Genomic DNA, 16,006 nt, shown 5'->3' with positions numbered 1-16,006 from the left:
GTCAAAGGAGACCAAGATGGGAGTGTATTACTGGGTTTTCAGATTATCAGAAGGACACTGGCTTTTAGGACTTGGGGAGCCACATGGTGAGGGCACCTTCCTCACCTGGATGGCTGTGACTGCTCGCAGCTGGTGTGTGGGTCATCTGTGTGGGGCACTGGCATGCTGCTAGTGTCAAGGGGCCCAGACTGACTACAGGGATGGGCAGATCACTCTCCCCCAAGTCAGTGGCAGCTGTGTGTTTCAGGGATTCCTTGCAGAGAAATTCTGAAAATCCCAGAAGATGGGCAGCCTTCCCCGGGCCTCAGTGTTGTGTGTGATGGATTCTACAGCTTGAGGCAGCTCTGGCCCCAGACAGTGTGACCAGGGTTTTGAAGCTGTGGGACTCTGAGACCTTTTCAAGAAACCTCAGGTGGATTTTTCTTTTCATCATATGTTGAGTAAAGTAGAGAGATGTCACTTCTCTCTTTTTTTCTCCCCCAGGACAAGACATTTCAAAGAGAGCATTAAATTCATTCATGAGTGCCGGCTCAGGGGTGAGGGCTGTCTTGTACACTGGTATGTACGTCTCTTGCATAATAATAGCTTAGTGTGTTCTGCTCAGCTTGACTTCTCATCGTGTGTTTTTCTGTGTGTGATTAATTATTTCATCTAATAGTTTTCTCTACATTCCCCCCCACCCCCGAGCACACATCCTCCCTGACCCTTGCTGTCTGTTAGTCATCATTTGCTCTTGTTGAAGGAGAAGCCTACAATGTTTTTTTTCATTTTCACTTAGGATTTTCATTTTTGCAGTTAGGACTTCTGTAGGGACTGTCGAGGTTACAGAGGACAGAAGTTCCTTTCCTGCCTCCATCTACCGCTCTGCCAGAGCAGCCTCTTCTGAGGCCGTGGGGCTGTAGGCTCACCCCTGAAACTCCAGTGGCCTTTCAGAACATTGTTTCTTTCTGGAGAATTTTGGTTGCACATATGGGTGTTTGCACTGCATTAGTATTAACAACAAAATAACCATTTCTTCTCTGTTTACAGATTGAGGCTTTTATGTGTGTTTGGCTGACTGCTTTGCTTTGAAAAGATCTGAATAGTCTCTTAAACAGTTTATATACAGCTATTATATGTATATCATATGTTCTGCATTCAGCTGTACGCTAGTCATGTAGATATATGTATGCGTATGTACCCACACACTGTTATAACACACGTAACCCAAGGACAGCACACGTAAGGCTCTCAGCTCCGCACCTGGCACATAGTGAGCTCTCTGTGAGTGTGGGCTCTCATTTTCATTGCAGCATGTGTTCATGATATGATAACTAGTGTGTCCAGGGAACCAGCAGCCAGTGTTCTGGAGCCAGGGCTCTGCTGTCTGTTAAGGTGCAGGCTGGATGTGTCCCCTCTCTCTCGGATGAGGCTTGATCTTAGTTAACTTAAAGCTTAATCTTTTGAGTTCCCCCAGAGAAGTTGCTGTTGTAGTGAAGGCTCTCCAGAAATGCAAAGCGATGTCTTCTGGGGAGTGTTGCTGCTAAGGTTGGTGGCAGTCCTGCCATGGCAGAGGGGACCCATTGCATGGCATCCAGAAGAGCCTTTCATGAAAACTGTCATTTGTTCTAAGGGCCAGTAGCCTGTAATGGGGGCCAAGGATGCTTTGCTTTAAAAATAGTATTCTGTAGTTTTATACAGTTCTTGAAATGGTGTGATTTTTCATTTTACTTTTAAAAAGGATAGGCCATGTGATAAATACAAATTGCAGGCTTTGTGACATTCATTTTCATTTGCTTTAAAGTGCTTGGGGGTGTAGGTGAAGCCCTGTAACGGGAGTTCTGAGACCCCTGCCTGGGCTTCTGTGGCTCCGGGTGAGCTGGAATCTCCAGGGCTGCAGCCCAAGAGGATGTGTTTCTTAAAAGCTCTCTCAGTATTGCTGATATAAAGCCGCAGGGAAGAGCCACTACTTGAGAGTGTTTTATTATTATTATTATTATTTATATTTGAATATGTGTGGGCCTGATATTCTAGGAATTCGTATTTCATACAGTTGTGTAAATCTGAAGACAGGCTTGTCTAAAAATGAGAAATTGGCTAAACTTCCCCGTCTTAAACCGTTGCTAGACCACTCTAAGTCTGACACAGCACAGCCTTTCTGTGACCGCCTTAATTTGCATACGCATTTAAAATTGGTCCCCTTACTCAGCCTGTTCGAGATGGGCAACCGCTGCTGCCTGCAGAGCGGCCACTTGGCCCGAAGCTCACAGCAGGCTGAGTGTGCCACGCTGGCCCTCTGCTTAGTCAGGGCAAGAAGAACACGAAATACGTGGTAGAGGCCTCTGTATTTAATGTTTTTTTAAGTTTCGGATTTAGCCCTCACGTACCTAAGAAAACCAGACTTTTAAACATGAAGGCTTCTCCGCTGCTTAGCTTATGGATGGATTTACTGTGTAGATCTCAGACCCTCAGTTCCCTTGCTGTGCTTTTGTAATTTTATCTGTTTGGGGAAATAGAGAATATCTGAAGAAAGGCTCAGGAACGATACAGAATCAGGAAACTGAAGTGCCCAGAGCCATAGCCAGTGAAAAATCAATAAAAAATGAGGCTAACACAGATAAAGGATGCCTGAGATTCGAGCGTCGTAAAGCGGAGGGCAGCGCGTATGTTTCTGAGTAATTTCCTAGTAACATGCTGGCTTGCTGTTTGCTCATAAGCCAAGGCGGGAAGACTTGGGAAAATGGGGTCCACAGAATCCCCTGCTCCAGACAGATCGGGAGGTAGACTTAGAAACCTAAACGTGTCTTGCCCATGTGTCGTTCTCCTGGCCCCGCAGCCTGGCCGGCGTCTCCAGGAGCGTGACTCTGGTGATTGCCTACATCATGACCGTCACCGACTTTGGCTGGGAAGACGCCCTGCACACGGTGCGTGCAGGGAGGTCCTGTGCCAACCCCAACCTGGGCTTCCAGAGACAGCTCCAGGACTTTGAGAAGCATGAAGTGCACCAGGTAACACACCAGGGGACTTTGGTAACGTAGGCAGCAGCCCCAGAGAAGATGCCTCAGTCTTTCTGTACACACCTGGAATCATCACGACTAGAGTTGGAAAGACCCACAGAGGTTGTCTGGTCCAACGATGGCCCACCTGGATCCCCACTGCAGTTGTCACTGGGCTGTAGTTCACCAGCCGCAGCCACAGGATGTCACCCCTTATCCGTTTCTTTAGGCCCTGTGTTAGTTTCTCTTTCTCTCCCTTTGGGTCAAGCGCCTTTCTTGGTTTGGCTTGCTTTCATATCCTCAGGCCAAAACCTTGAAGAAGCAGTTATTTCTCTTGCTTGACCCTGGCTGGCCAACCACAGAACTATGATTGCCCAATGCCCACTTATTTCCCTGTTTGTATGTGGCCAAGTCGGTACCATTAAGTAAGAGGTGAAATGCCTATGGGGATTCAGGGGGTTGTGTGTGACATTTTGGTTTTGTTTCCCACTTTTCCAGTACCGGCAGTGGCTGAAGGAAGAATATGGAGAGAGCCCTTTGCGGGATGCAGAAGAAGCCAGAAACATCCTGGGTAAATATAAAGAGCAAGGGCGCGTGGAGTCCCAGCCTGGCGCGAGGCGGTGGAGCAGCTTTCAGGCCGTGCCTCCTCTGGCCTTCAGCAACTACATGACAGAGACCTAATGCAGAGCCGTTTGCGGCCTGCCTTTCCCCTTCCTGCCGCTTGTCCTCCCTGTGTTCCTGCTGGTACCCTGCTGTGCTGGCTGCCGCTTCCAGGGCAGGAAAGGGAGGGTGGCGAAGGTGGAGCCGGGTTCCTTCCCCAGCCCTCCCCAACCCTGCCCCAGGCCCTGTGACCTGCCCACTCCTGCCCCACCTGAGCTTGCTGCACTGCTGCCTGGCACCTCCGCGTGTGCACGCGTGTGTGCGCATCTGTGTGTGTGTGTGTGTAAACTCTGAATGTTCACGTTGCTGAAACAGTCACAAAATCCATACTGCCAGGGTTGGTTTTGCCACCTTTCCCTTTGTGCAAGACTCCACGTGGAAGGCATTTGAAGTTGACATCCAAAAAGCTGCTCAGCCAGAAGCAGCCTGTGCGTGTGAGCAGACAGCGAGGAGAACTCAAGGGGAGGCCGAGCAGCTGCAAGCGGCGGCCTTCCCAGAACCCAGGGTGGTCACAACAGGGGCAGCAGGAGGCCAGACTCCCTCCTGAGGGTGGTTCCAGGGGCCGTGGAAGGATGGGTGCTCTGACGTCGCCTCAGTGTTAATGAGAGTGCCCCAGGCTGCGGTTCCTTGCTGCCTAGAGTCAAGGCCACCTTTTCAGCCCATCTGTCCTCACTTGGTGTCTGTTCTCTGTGGCACCCACTGCGTTTTAGTTCCACGGGGAGCACTACCTCTTCAGCCAAAGCTGTATGCCCAGACGCCCTCCTCTTCCTCCTGTCCAGCTTCCCTGCTCCAGCTTCCCGCTGCTCTCATTCTGCAGGGGCCTCTGGCCAAGTTTGCATGCACCCTCAGGAATTTGGAAGAAAGAGCATTTATTAGGCATTGTAGCAGTTTGCATTAAAAATACCTGTAAAAATGCTGAGCGCTCACTAAGCACCTGTGTACATGCTGTGGCTTTGATATTTGATCTCAGCTACCTCATTAAATGTTTTTTGAAAAGGTGTTTTTCATTATTCCAATCAACTGTGCTTCATGGTTGAAAATGTTTGGTCATGATTGCTTTTGAAGCCAAAGGGAAAGCATCATTGAGCTGTTTAAAGTATCTGATTTGGGCTCTGATGATGCTTTCTGGTGGGTAAAATTCCACATGCAGACGGAGGCCAGAAGAGCGTCTGCAGTTTGCAGCTCGGGCAGCTGGCATCCTGGGATACTGTGAGCAACTCTGTGGTCCATTCCTCTATGCCACTCAGATTGTTTAAGCACGCAGAGCCACAAGAATGGAAAAGTATACTTGGCGTCTCCCTAAAAAGATGTTGGAACCCAGTTTTTCCAAATTCCACCACAAAAAGAGCCCCTGAATAAGAAGAACAGTCTTCCTGTGCTTGTAGAGGGAGTGTCACAGGTGAGGTCCTTGGGGACCAGGGAGAATGGAGCTGCCTGACTCTGTCCTCACATACAGGCCCCAGACATACAGTGAGAAAGGGAAATGTGGTTGTAGAGTCATCCATCAACAGCTGAAACAGTTTCCCTGTAAAGTGCATTTTTTTCCTTAAACCAAAAAGAAATGTAAATATGTTAACAGGAAGAGTACTTAGGGCTGTACCCCGCAGGTCCTGAGTTGTTTCATATTTGTTGCCAGGAATGTTCTTTCTTCACAGCCACCCCGGGAATTCTGAAGCACCGGGCCTTTCTCAGACGACTGTAATATGCCTGAAGTTTCTGAAATGTTGCAAAGCTACAGAGCTTAGGCTGGTGCTGCCAAAAAGAAATTCAACCTAGTGTTTATTTTCAAGTATCCAGAAGTGATTTGTAAACTTGTTTTTCACTTTAAATTGAATACACGTGTAATTGTGTTGTAATACGCTGAGAGCGAAGGATACTCTTTAGCAAGATAAAACATTTTTACCTTAACCCCGCTGCTGCAGCTATTTTTTTAACCTTAACCTGGACACCTACAAAGCGCTGTTTTGGTTACCGTGTCTTAATGAGATTGCTCTCATGAGGATCCTGCTGCCGCTGCGTAAACTCTGTTCGTGTGTTCTTAAATTTCCCAGTTTGGGAAATAGCTCTCAGTGTGTCTTTTATCCCTGGTTTGTGTTTTCCACGGTGGCATTTGCCAAACGCACACATTTTTGTTGCTAAAGGGCAGCCCGCCGCACTGACCTTCCTGGCGGCGTGTTCTTCCTTGGCTGAGGTGTGCGCGTGTTTCTGCCTCCAGGGTCCTGGAGCAGGTTTAGAGCTGCTCCTCCTAATGCTGGTTTCATTTTAGAGGCTGTTGTTTTCCTCCAGAAGGCAGTGCGGTGGACACTAGGAAAAGTGAATTAATTTCTCCATGAGAGAAAAATTGATCCTCAATGTGAGCGGAGAGAAATTGGATATGGGAGTGATGTTTTGCCTGCGTATGTGGGAAGTGAATGCTCAGCACACCTGGAATCACTGCATCACCGTGGGGTGTGCGTCCCGGGTCTCCTTTAACATGTGCTGCACGTTGCTGGATGCAGTTATTCTGATTCCAGATTCAGCTTTTAATTTGAAGGAACACAAACTGAACTGAGGAGCAATTTAAGTCGATTTCCTAAATTTTCCTTGTCTAAACCTAGTGGGGAAAGAGGGAAATTTAACTTTCTACTTCAAGGATAGGTTCGGCTTGAACTAAAGGCAGGTAGACGCAGGAGCTAATCCATGGACCCTTCGACTCTAGGTGGCAGGCTTCACATATATTCTGTTTCTGTTTCTGGTGCAGGGAAGCTCAGGGGAGGGTCTGGGAACTGTGTACTGGGGCAAAGAGGACCTTCTGTGCTGGCAGCAGCCCCTGATGTGTGTGAGATGATGAGCACTGATCAGTTTGGGGCATTAAAATGCTTATCCTGACTTACCAGGCTTCCTGGGTATAACACAGATAATCCAGTTGTAGGTGCCTCTGAGCACTCCCGTGTGCCAGACCTAGAAGCCGTCAGATGTCTCCATTTCCCACTGTGAGGATGTGCCAGAACCTTGTCTCTGTGGAAACTCAGGAGCAGCAGCCAAGGCTGAGTGCAGAGCCTCCGGAAGACCTGCATGTTGTGGGTAGGGCAGGAGGCAACAGCATTAGGAAAATACCTTTTCTGGCCACAATCCAGTACGGTCACTCATCCCTCGTGGCCTGACGTCCTTCCCCATCCACCTCTTCTTGCTGCAGGACCAGATCTGGCACCAACAATAACCCCCTAATAATTGGTGCCCTGCAGGTCACGAACTGTCACCCCGACCTGAGGCTCAGAGAGGCCAAGAAACACACTGAAAACTGAAAATGTTAGCACTGCTTTGCTTGAACCTGGATCTTTTTATTTTAAATTAGTGGACAGGGTGAGAGGCAGGGGCCGAGCCACCGGCTTCGTGCCGAGAGCTGTGTGAGGCTCTGCTGCCAAGGCTGAGGCCGAGCAGAGAGCCGGCATGCTGCAGCAGGGCCACCAGGCTGTCCAAGCGGGACCTCTGTTTGGCTGCTTCCCCCGGTCTCAGGGGAGTTTGTTTTGGGCCACTGTGGGATGGTGGTCCATTCTTGTCTTCTCTGCAAGCCCATGGATGGTCCTGTGAATGGTGTTGCCCATGTTTAGATGTTAGAGGCAGAGGCGCCTTCTCTGTCTGTGACCAGACCAGCCATGTGGGGTCACCCTGGAGATGAGGATGGTGAGCTCCTCCTGCCTCGAGGGCCTGGGCTGGTTGGATGAGGTGGTCGTGGCCCAAGGCAGTTTTCTTAGGCTATTTTTTCTTTGATTTTCTTTGAACACAGATCTGTTCCAGCCTGGAACTCACAATCATGCCTACAATGGAGGAGTTAACTGGCCACCTGCGCTTACCTCCACTCCATTCAGTTCTTTGTTCCTTCCTTTGACAAATGCATGTTCATCAGAGCAGGCGCCTTGGGACTCAGGCAGGATGCACAGACATATTCCTGATGCCCGGAAAGACTGTCATTTGGTGGGTTGGCAGTTAGGAAAATTGGCAGTTACCGAGCAGGTCATAAGGACTACCATAGGTGCTCTCCGTACTGTGTGGGAAGGAAATAGGGACACACCATTCCAGTTTTGGGATGAGGAATGTGGTGTTCAGGGAAGGCATCTCAGAAAAAGTAACAGCTATGGGAGAACTGAAGCGTAAGTGCTAGAATTAGCTGGGCACAGAGGGAGGATGGGGTCCAGCAGAGGCCCAGCACGTGTGTGGTGGCACCAGAGAGCAGAGCGTGCTGGGGCAATCCAAAGTCACTTTTATGACCAGAGCGAGCACTAGGGGTGGGCGACACTGTGAGTGGTGCGGACACAAGCTGAGGCCTGTTGGCCAGGCTGTTATCATGGCAGCCTGTCACTGTGTGCCCAGTACCTGCTGTACAGTAACTGGTTACTTCTCACACCAGCCCTTGGAGCAACCAAGCTCAGAGATCAGGGGCCCTGCCAGTTTCCCACAGGTCTGATTCCCAGCTTGGAGCCTTATAAGCAGTGTGAACGCCTTCTGAGGACATGGAGTCAGAGGTGGGGGGCTTGCTGAGCGAGCTGGGCCAGCAGGCACCAGGATCTGCATGGGTGGAGAAGGGGTTGTTACGGCTGTCCAGGTGATAGAGAGCAGGCCGTGGTGTGGGGGTGCAGAGGGGCTGAGGAGGCTGGTGGACTTGAGGGAGGCTGGGGAGGGAGAAGCAAGCGCTCTCGGTGCCGGGTGGAACGTGGAGCACTAAGGGCTTGGTGGCCATGCCACACTCTGAATCTTGCTTCCAACACAGTGGTCCTTTGTGTCAGCATCTTCCTGCGCCATGACGGTGTGTGGGCTCTGCAGTGTCAAGGTTAGATTTCAGGGGGCGCTAGACCCTGGGCCTCCAAGAGGTTTGTCCCTGGGTGTGACCCAGCTTTGCCGATTAGGTGCTCAAGTGTGCCCCTGCACCCAGAACGGACTCCCAGGAACCAGACTTGCAACAAGGTAGAATTCGGATGTCCAATTTCTTCATTTATTGTGAAAGATAAAACATTAGCTTTATGAAGACTAATTTTATTCCCTAGCCAGGCTATCTCTCTTTCATTATCAAGATTTTTGGAAATCAATACATTGTACACCCTAAACTTACACAATGTTGTATGTCAATTGTATCTCAATAAAGCTGAAAAAAATGGAGTAAAACATCTTTTAAATCATTAAAAAAAATGAAGATTTTTGGGAAGCCAGATTAGTCACTGGGCATTGTGCTGTGAGCGTGGACATGAAGCTGAGAGCCTGGGGGCGGGGGGAGGGGTGCCCTGGTCTGGCGTGTCCACAGTTGGAGTGCTGTCGTGGCCATAGCACACCTGAGCAGTGTGTCAGCCAGCCTGCAGTCTCCTCTGTTGAGCGAGGCTCCTGCTGGCCCCCTGGAGCCCTTTCCTGGGTTCTGGGCAGACCACCCTATTTATCTATCTCTCTGCCCAAGGTAATTCTTTGAGTGAAATGCTGTTTTTCTGAGCACCTTCTTTAACCTTGGGTGTCATCATGTGTCCTCAACAGCATTTATGCTTTTCCCTGAGGATGGGTTCCTACTAGTAGCTTTTTTTTTTATTTGTTGGGTGCTGGTTCTTTCTAGTTTTCTGTTTCAAGAGGGAACCCTACTTCCAGCTTCTGGGCCTGTTTCAAGTTATAAAGACAACCTATAAATTTGGTGATTGGGGTGTGTATGTGTGCGCCCGTGCCCGCACACACACAGCTGTGTTTTATTGTTTTCTAATTTTAGTTTAGAGAAATCCTTAGCCTTCAGGGGAATCACGTGTGCAGTGTCAAGGGGCGTGTGGAGCTCAGGTACCTGGGCGTCCGGGGAAACATCAGAAACTGTGTTGCACCATCAGAGCTGGTCACGAAGGGCCGCTCTGCACACCAGCGTCAAGTCATAAAAATAGGGAACACACTAAAAACCAGACCCTGTGATCCCACAGCAGATGACTCCTCCCATCCTGACCTTGAGTTATTAATAATTTTATTAAGAATGTGCTTTCAACACGTCTGTATTTATATATGTACTTAACAAGAAATCACCACGACTTCAAGAGGGAAGTTCCTCTTCCCTTTCCTTTTTATTGCCCGGAGAAAGGGAGAAACTGAGAAAAAAAAACCTACCTTTGACTTGTCTCTGGAGGCTGCAGCATGTCCCTTGTTCCCTTCTTAGGATTTAATGGGGTCTCCTTAGGCCTCGGGCGTGTCAGGCCTGGGTGACACACGGGCTGTGTTGCATCATGCAGAGAGATCTTGACGCTCGGCTCTCTGGTTTTCCTGCCCCCGTGGAGGTTTTGAGCCGTGTGACTGCAGTACTGGGACGCGACTATCTCAGCTAGTATCACAGTGAGCCTGCTGGGTGTGGCTTAGGACACGTCTGACCGAAGGCTGCGGGTGCTGGCTCCGCGCCTCTTTCCATCGGGGGAAATTGTTGCCAGGACCTCGTTGAACATCTGCGAGTCTGGGTTTTTTTTGGCTGTAGGTCTCTATACAAAGTGCGATCATAAAGAGTCAGAAGTTCACAGTTAATTTTCCTGAAGCTTCTCGTTGAGTTGGTAGCGCCCGGTGTCAACAGAGCTTTGTTAGCAGGTGCCCGAGAGCGTGGAGTCGGCGTTCGGAGTGTGGTGCTGACCGTTTGTTTGGAGGTCGGTTCAGTAGGAGAGACTTTGAATGGGGTCAAATGTATATCTGAGTACATCCTTTACACACAGGCCTGTTTAAGAAAACTAGACAGGAGTGGGAGGAAAACAACTGATTTTGGGGGAGTTAACAATTCCTTCTAGGAATAATGTTCTTTGGTTCAGTTTTGGAAACAGTGCTGATCACACCATTTGCCCATCTGCCCCTCTTAGCCCCAGGAGGCCAGCTTGGCTCACAGTGGCCTTTCCACCAACTGCTCAGTCCTCCAGGACACACGTGAGTGACAAGCGACCTATGCAAATAGAATACGCCTTTGACATGGTGTTGGTCCCTCTCCCCTCAAAGCCAGCCTGCCCTCAGCTTCACGCGCCCACCCCCCAAAGGGGCCAAACCAGTGCAGACGGGAAGCGTCCTTTTGGGTGAGCAGGCTCGCCTTTTGTTGGTTGGCTCTGGGTTTCCCCGAGACACTGATGGGGAGCCTTTTTGGAAAATAAAAATCCAAAGCCTTCTCCATGTGCAAGAGAAATGTCACCTTCTGCTTTGCAAAGGGTGTGCCCTTCACAGCGAGAGGCCCAAGTGGCAGAGAGCTTCCTCAGAATGGGAGTCCCTAGAGAGGCTTGTCATGTGCTAGGAGTCAGATGTCCAGATTCTCCATATTGATGTGGTGACAGAGGGAAAGGCCAGGAGGTGTGAGAGGAGAGGACCGTTTCTTGACACTTTGCAGAGGCCTGCCTTGAATATCCAGAAATCAGGTGCGTCCCAGAGGTGTACTGCAGAGCGGTGCAGAAACCCATTTCCTGCCCTGTTATTCCCTATCCCACAGCAGACAGGCCTGCTCTCTGCTCTGCCAGAGCTGCTGCCCGTTGTCTTCCACCTGCCGGGAGCACAGGGGGCAGGTCCTGACAGAGCAGGTAGGGGCAGAGGTGGTTCTTAGCGGGTGGGAGGCCGAGGTCCTGGACCGGTGACGAGGCAGCCATGGGAGACACAGACAGGAAGGCCTGGCTGAGGTCCGTTTTGATCCTGGTTCTCTGGAATACCTTGGGGAAGTCCCAGAGGAGGCAACCCACTCATGGGAGGAACTTCTTCTCAGGACTAGCATGAAAGAAACCCCCTGGAAGGAACTAGCAGTGATGGATGGCACCCTGTCTAGTGGCCCAGTGATGTGGCCAGAGGCAGCCTCGCAGCCTTCCTGGGTGTGTTTTATGTGTCGAGGAAGGCCCCTTCCAATCCTAAAGACCTCGCATCTAGAAGGCAAGATGGTCAGCCCTTCATGGAGACTTTTTCTTAAAATCATGTCCTCACAACAATCTTGTGGGATAGTTTGTACTATTGTCCTCATTTTTCAGATGAGGAAACCAAGTTCTAGAGAACTTGAGCATTGTCCAGCCTCAGGGCCAGAAAGTGTCCAAGTAGGGAGTGGAATCCAAGCAGTCTGACTCAGGTGTGCCCAAAAGTCACCACTCCTTTCAAAATGCCAGTTCCACTGGGAGGGCCGAGCTAATGAAATGGTAGCAGCCATGCATGTGCATTCAGGTTCTCTGAAGGTGGGTTCACGTTAGATTAGAGGCCTTGTGGGGAGTTTCAGCTGGAAGACAGATAGTGACAAGGAAAGTCCGTGCCTTCTTTCCACCAAAACGTGCCCACTGTGTGTGCACTGTGGCCACCATGCCTACCTCCAACTGGGCATTTCTGATTCAGCCTAGAGTAGCAGGCAGAGTACCAGGACATCCCGGGACCCCAGAAGGCCCTTTGCAGGAATAAAGAATCGCCCCCTCCATGGCTGTGGGGGTGCTGAGTGCCCGGCACCCTAATCCTGTGATGTTCTGTCCTTGGCGAGCCACCATTAAACAAATTGAGGAGCTCTGGTGAGGTTTCTGCAAGAAGCACAAGGATTTGTTGTTATTCAACCTAAATAAGTCAAATGGAGACACTCATCAAGGAGAGAGGCGAGGGAAGCGACAGTGGATGTTGCTGCAGTCAGAGACTGGCAGGACCTTCTTCCACCCCTGGGGCTGAGGGGCAGGGCCGAGAGATGGGGTTACGAGAGCCCAGGAAGAGCTGGTAGGTGCAGTGGCGCACAGCAGGACCAGAGCAGGGCGGGTCTGTAAGAAGTGTGGAGAGGCCAGGAGGGAGCAGGGTGGAAGTTCCCCATCCAGTGTCCTCCTGTTCTGTCTCCTCGAACCCAATGGGAAGCTGGCCAGCAGAGGATTCTACGTGCTGTGGCCATGGGGGAGAGAGCAGGGTGATTGCCTTACAATAGGCAGCCCTGGCCAGCAGCCATGGGTGGGGCAGAGACGCAGTGATGGAGGAAGTGCCACCAGCTTCCAAGAAGTATCTGAGTGTTAACAAGCTGATACTAAAAGTGGCTCTGAGTGGGGAGCCTGGGTGCTCCTACACGCTTTGCCCCAGAAGTATCTGGACCTTGGCCTATGACTCACTTGCTTTCATCTTTAGAAAGCATTCTAGAAGTATCCATGCCTGCTGATGTGCCCCCACTGATCTGTGCTTTCCCGTGGCCTATCTGGAGAAATGACACCCTCCAAGGAAAGGCCATCGGGGTCAGATAGCATCTGAGCGTCTGCTATGAACTGTGCCCCCATGACAAGATCCCCGCCCATAAACAGCAGGAGAGGATAGTCTGCAAGGCCTCAGTCACGTCACAGTGCCCACGGCCGGCCATGAGAGCCACTGCGTGAGACGTGGTAATGTTAGCACCATGCAGACCGCCGGGGGGAAAGGAAGAATCAGGCATGGCAGGCCTGTCTTCAAAGACTGTTTAGTTAAGTTGAGTGAAGAAGGCAGTTACTCGGGATGTTTTGAGAGCAAATGGTGAGCATAGAAGCACAAATGCAGGCCAAGAGGACCACAGATGCTTGATGGAGAGTGCCCTGGCTGGGGATAGAAAACTTGGAAAAAGAGTGAGGGGCATTCTGGGCAGGTAAAGGCACAGGTGAGTAGGAACATGGTAGACTTGGAAGCCACACGTGGACCTGTGACAGGGAAGGTGACCACGAGAGGGACTAGAGGTGCAGGAGCTGGCTTCCAGTGCCCAGGAATGTCCCGGCCCTGTAAGCAGTAGGCAGCCATGGGGGCCTGGGGTTTGCTTTGGGCCTGTGCGGTGTGGACCGGAGGCAGGAAGATAGAGCAGCTAGGAGGGGCTGGAGCCGTGGCCTGGACTGGCTGTCCATGAGACCTCTCCAAAGACCAATGTACCAGGCGAGGTGACAAGATACTTAGATAATCGCCAGTTTGAAGTAGTGGCAGACGGTGCTGGTTTGAGTTCTCCAGAAGCAGAAACAGAGTTGGGGTGCCAACAGTGGTTGGTGAGCAGCGCCTGCAACAGGAGGGGAGGGGGCTGAAGGGGCAGGGGGCTATCAGGAGCAGGGCAGTCCCACATCCTCTCAGTCAGAGGAGCCTGGGGCGGGCGTGGCTGGTCCCCCAGATGAGTGGCTCCGGCTGCCGAGCCATGGGGCCCTGAGACCAGAGCTCGGGGGCTCACGCCGCTCGCTCGCAGGGAGGGACAGCCTGGCTCCTTTCCGGGGACCCCCAGTGCTGTAAGGCGACCTTGCAGGGCTACTTCTCCACAGAGTGCTCACGGCAGGGCTGCCCTCGCGCTGTGCCCCAGCTCCCTGCTCGGAGCAGAGCTGGGCGCGTGGAGAGGGTGTGGGCGCAGCACCAGGAGCTGGGGATTGCTTCTGTCCCTCCCACAGCAGCTGCAGCCTCCGTGGCCACCAGGGCTGCAGCAGAGCCCCTCGCTCCCAGGGCAGGAGGTGTGCAACACACTGGCTGTGGAGCACTGAGTAAAAACAATTTTTAGTGGTAAACAGCTAGAAGTTGGTCTGGTTTTTTCTTACTACCAAGAGCCAGCAATCCTAAACCTTTCCAGTGATAACATATGCCTCCCCCAGAAAATCCTTTTGTTGATCTAAGTTCTAGCTGTAAGCGATGGCTGCATCTACTGTAGAGCTGTGAGAATATACATGTAAACTTCACATGTGCATGTTGTTGCTGCCTGTCCTCAGTAAGTGTTTTCTGTACGGAGGCGAATGGAGAACTCCCAGTTAACAGGCAGGACTGGCACAGAGAGAATCAGCTCATCTGTTTTCCTTCTTCAGTAAATTCAAAATGATCTGGAATCTGAGCTCCATGGGGACAGTTTGGTGTCCAACCCCTGTGACATGACGTTTCTGCACTTGCAGAGTAGATTTGAAATAACCGAGGAGAGGTGACAGAGTCGGTTACTTCAATCTGGCCTTCCAGGGGACCACTTGAATGTTCTTGTCTTTAAAATTTTGTGACAGCAGAGATATTTGAAAGATAATTGATCCCAAAGAAACGTAGACATGCTATTCATGGAATTTGATGTGAAATGCGATTTTTGTGAATTTCTCCCAGTCTTACCATTTTGTGTAACACTTTTCCTTTTTGTCTATCTGTTGCTTAATGTGAAAGAAAATTTTTCAAAATTAAAATAAAGCAAAAATGTTCTGTGATCAATGATAGGTGAAGATAGATCGACAAATCTGACATAAAGAGAAGTTCAGTTTTGACAAATCATTGATAAATTTGCAGAAGTTAAGGCTCAAAAACAAATTGTAATTATTCATCAGTGTGACAGACTGACATATAGGTATATGTATTATTCCCCATTTTTCAAAATATATATTATTGTAATTAAAAAGTATTACTACATGACTTTTTCCTTGTTTTTACTGTGATATTTATTTTATTTTTTTCTATTTATTGGCATTATAATAAATATAAAATTCAATAAAAGAACATTTTGGCAGCATGCATTTCTTTTCTGTCCCATATTGTTCTTGTTTCATTTCATGAGCATTACTGATGGTCACACAGAGGAGAGGTGTCAAATACACCGAGGATGCGCCAGTGTTCACAAGGTCCTTCGTGAAGGACTACAGTCGTTTCTGGGCTTCATTTTCTTTTTTCCGTATCAACCCCCTTCTCTTAGGAAACAGGAGGCCCTGAAGCCCGTCCGATCCCACTGTGGCCTGTGTCAGCGGGAGCCCTGTCTCCCTGTCTCATTCGGTTTTATCATGTTTTCTAAGACCTGGCCAGCTGTTTCCATTTCATTTTCGCTGTAGAGATAGAAGTGAAAAGATCATGAAAATTCTCTGACTTCTCACATGTTCCTTTCATTTTTTCTGGTCCTTTCTTCAAAGATACTTGAAGATTACCATGGTTATTTTTGAGGACCGTGGATGAGAAAGCTGCTTTGCTTTTCCTGTGCTGTGCTCTCCTGCTGGCATCCCTTCTGTAAGAGGCTCAATATGAGAAAATCTACATTTCACAAGAGGTCAATGGAGGCCGAAGCTTCCGCTTTCTCTTTGTCAAAGAATTTCCATTACTGTGTCTTTAAATTGCCCTCTCCCCTCCTGTATTTCAGAGAGTCAGATTTATAATAATTCTATGTACATGCAACTCACTAAGACTACCTCCTCTATTGCAGAAACCACAGCACACCTCTGTTTGGTGATGGGACCTAATTAAAATGTGGAGTTTTGGTGACTACCAGTCATAAAACATACCCTTCCCCTGCCTGTGCTGAAGGTCACCAAGTGCATTTCTCTCACGTAGGGGTGCAAGCCTCTGCCAATGGACCTCCAGCCCCTTGAGGGTAGGGCCTGGTGCACAGCAGGTCCTTGCGCCCTGTTCTCCTGTGAACTCTTGTCAAATCATTGGTCCTGTGGTTTTCTCCGCTCCTCCCTGCTTCACTGTTGTCAGAGCCTCCCCAG

The 16,006-nt window shown here is 50.0% G+C and overlaps 1 protein-coding gene across 11 annotated transcripts in view; it reads left to right on the top strand.

The window, feature by feature from the left end:
• The window catches only part of DUSP22 (dual specificity phosphatase 22), a 66,557-nt gene extending 51,564 nt beyond the window's left edge, over positions 1-14,993 (top strand). For 3 of the 11 annotated variants that reach the window (XM_046639815.1, XM_046639816.1, XM_046639818.1), the window contains 4 exons: positions 484-558; positions 2,816-2,987; positions 3,474-3,546; positions 7,402-14,993. In XM_046639815.1, the coding sequence (XP_046495771.1) occupies positions 484-558; positions 2,816-2,987; positions 3,474-3,546; positions 7,402-7,769 (688 nt within the window). In that variant the 3' untranslated portion in view covers positions 7,770-14,993. The other 8 variants (XM_046639824.1, XM_046639825.1, XR_006885313.1 and 5 more) reach the window with 7 other exon arrangements.
• The last annotated feature ends 1,013 nt before the right edge of the window (positions 14,994-16,006 follow it).

Source organism: Equus quagga, chromosome 15, assembly GCF_021613505.1.
Source record: "Equus quagga isolate Etosha38 chromosome 15, UCLA_HA_Equagga_1.0, whole genome shotgun sequence".
Classification (NCBI taxonomy): domain Eukaryota; kingdom Metazoa; phylum Chordata; class Mammalia; order Perissodactyla; family Equidae; genus Equus; species Equus quagga.
Note: the sequence above shows the minus strand (reverse complement) of the source record. Positions and strands in the feature narration are given on the sequence as shown.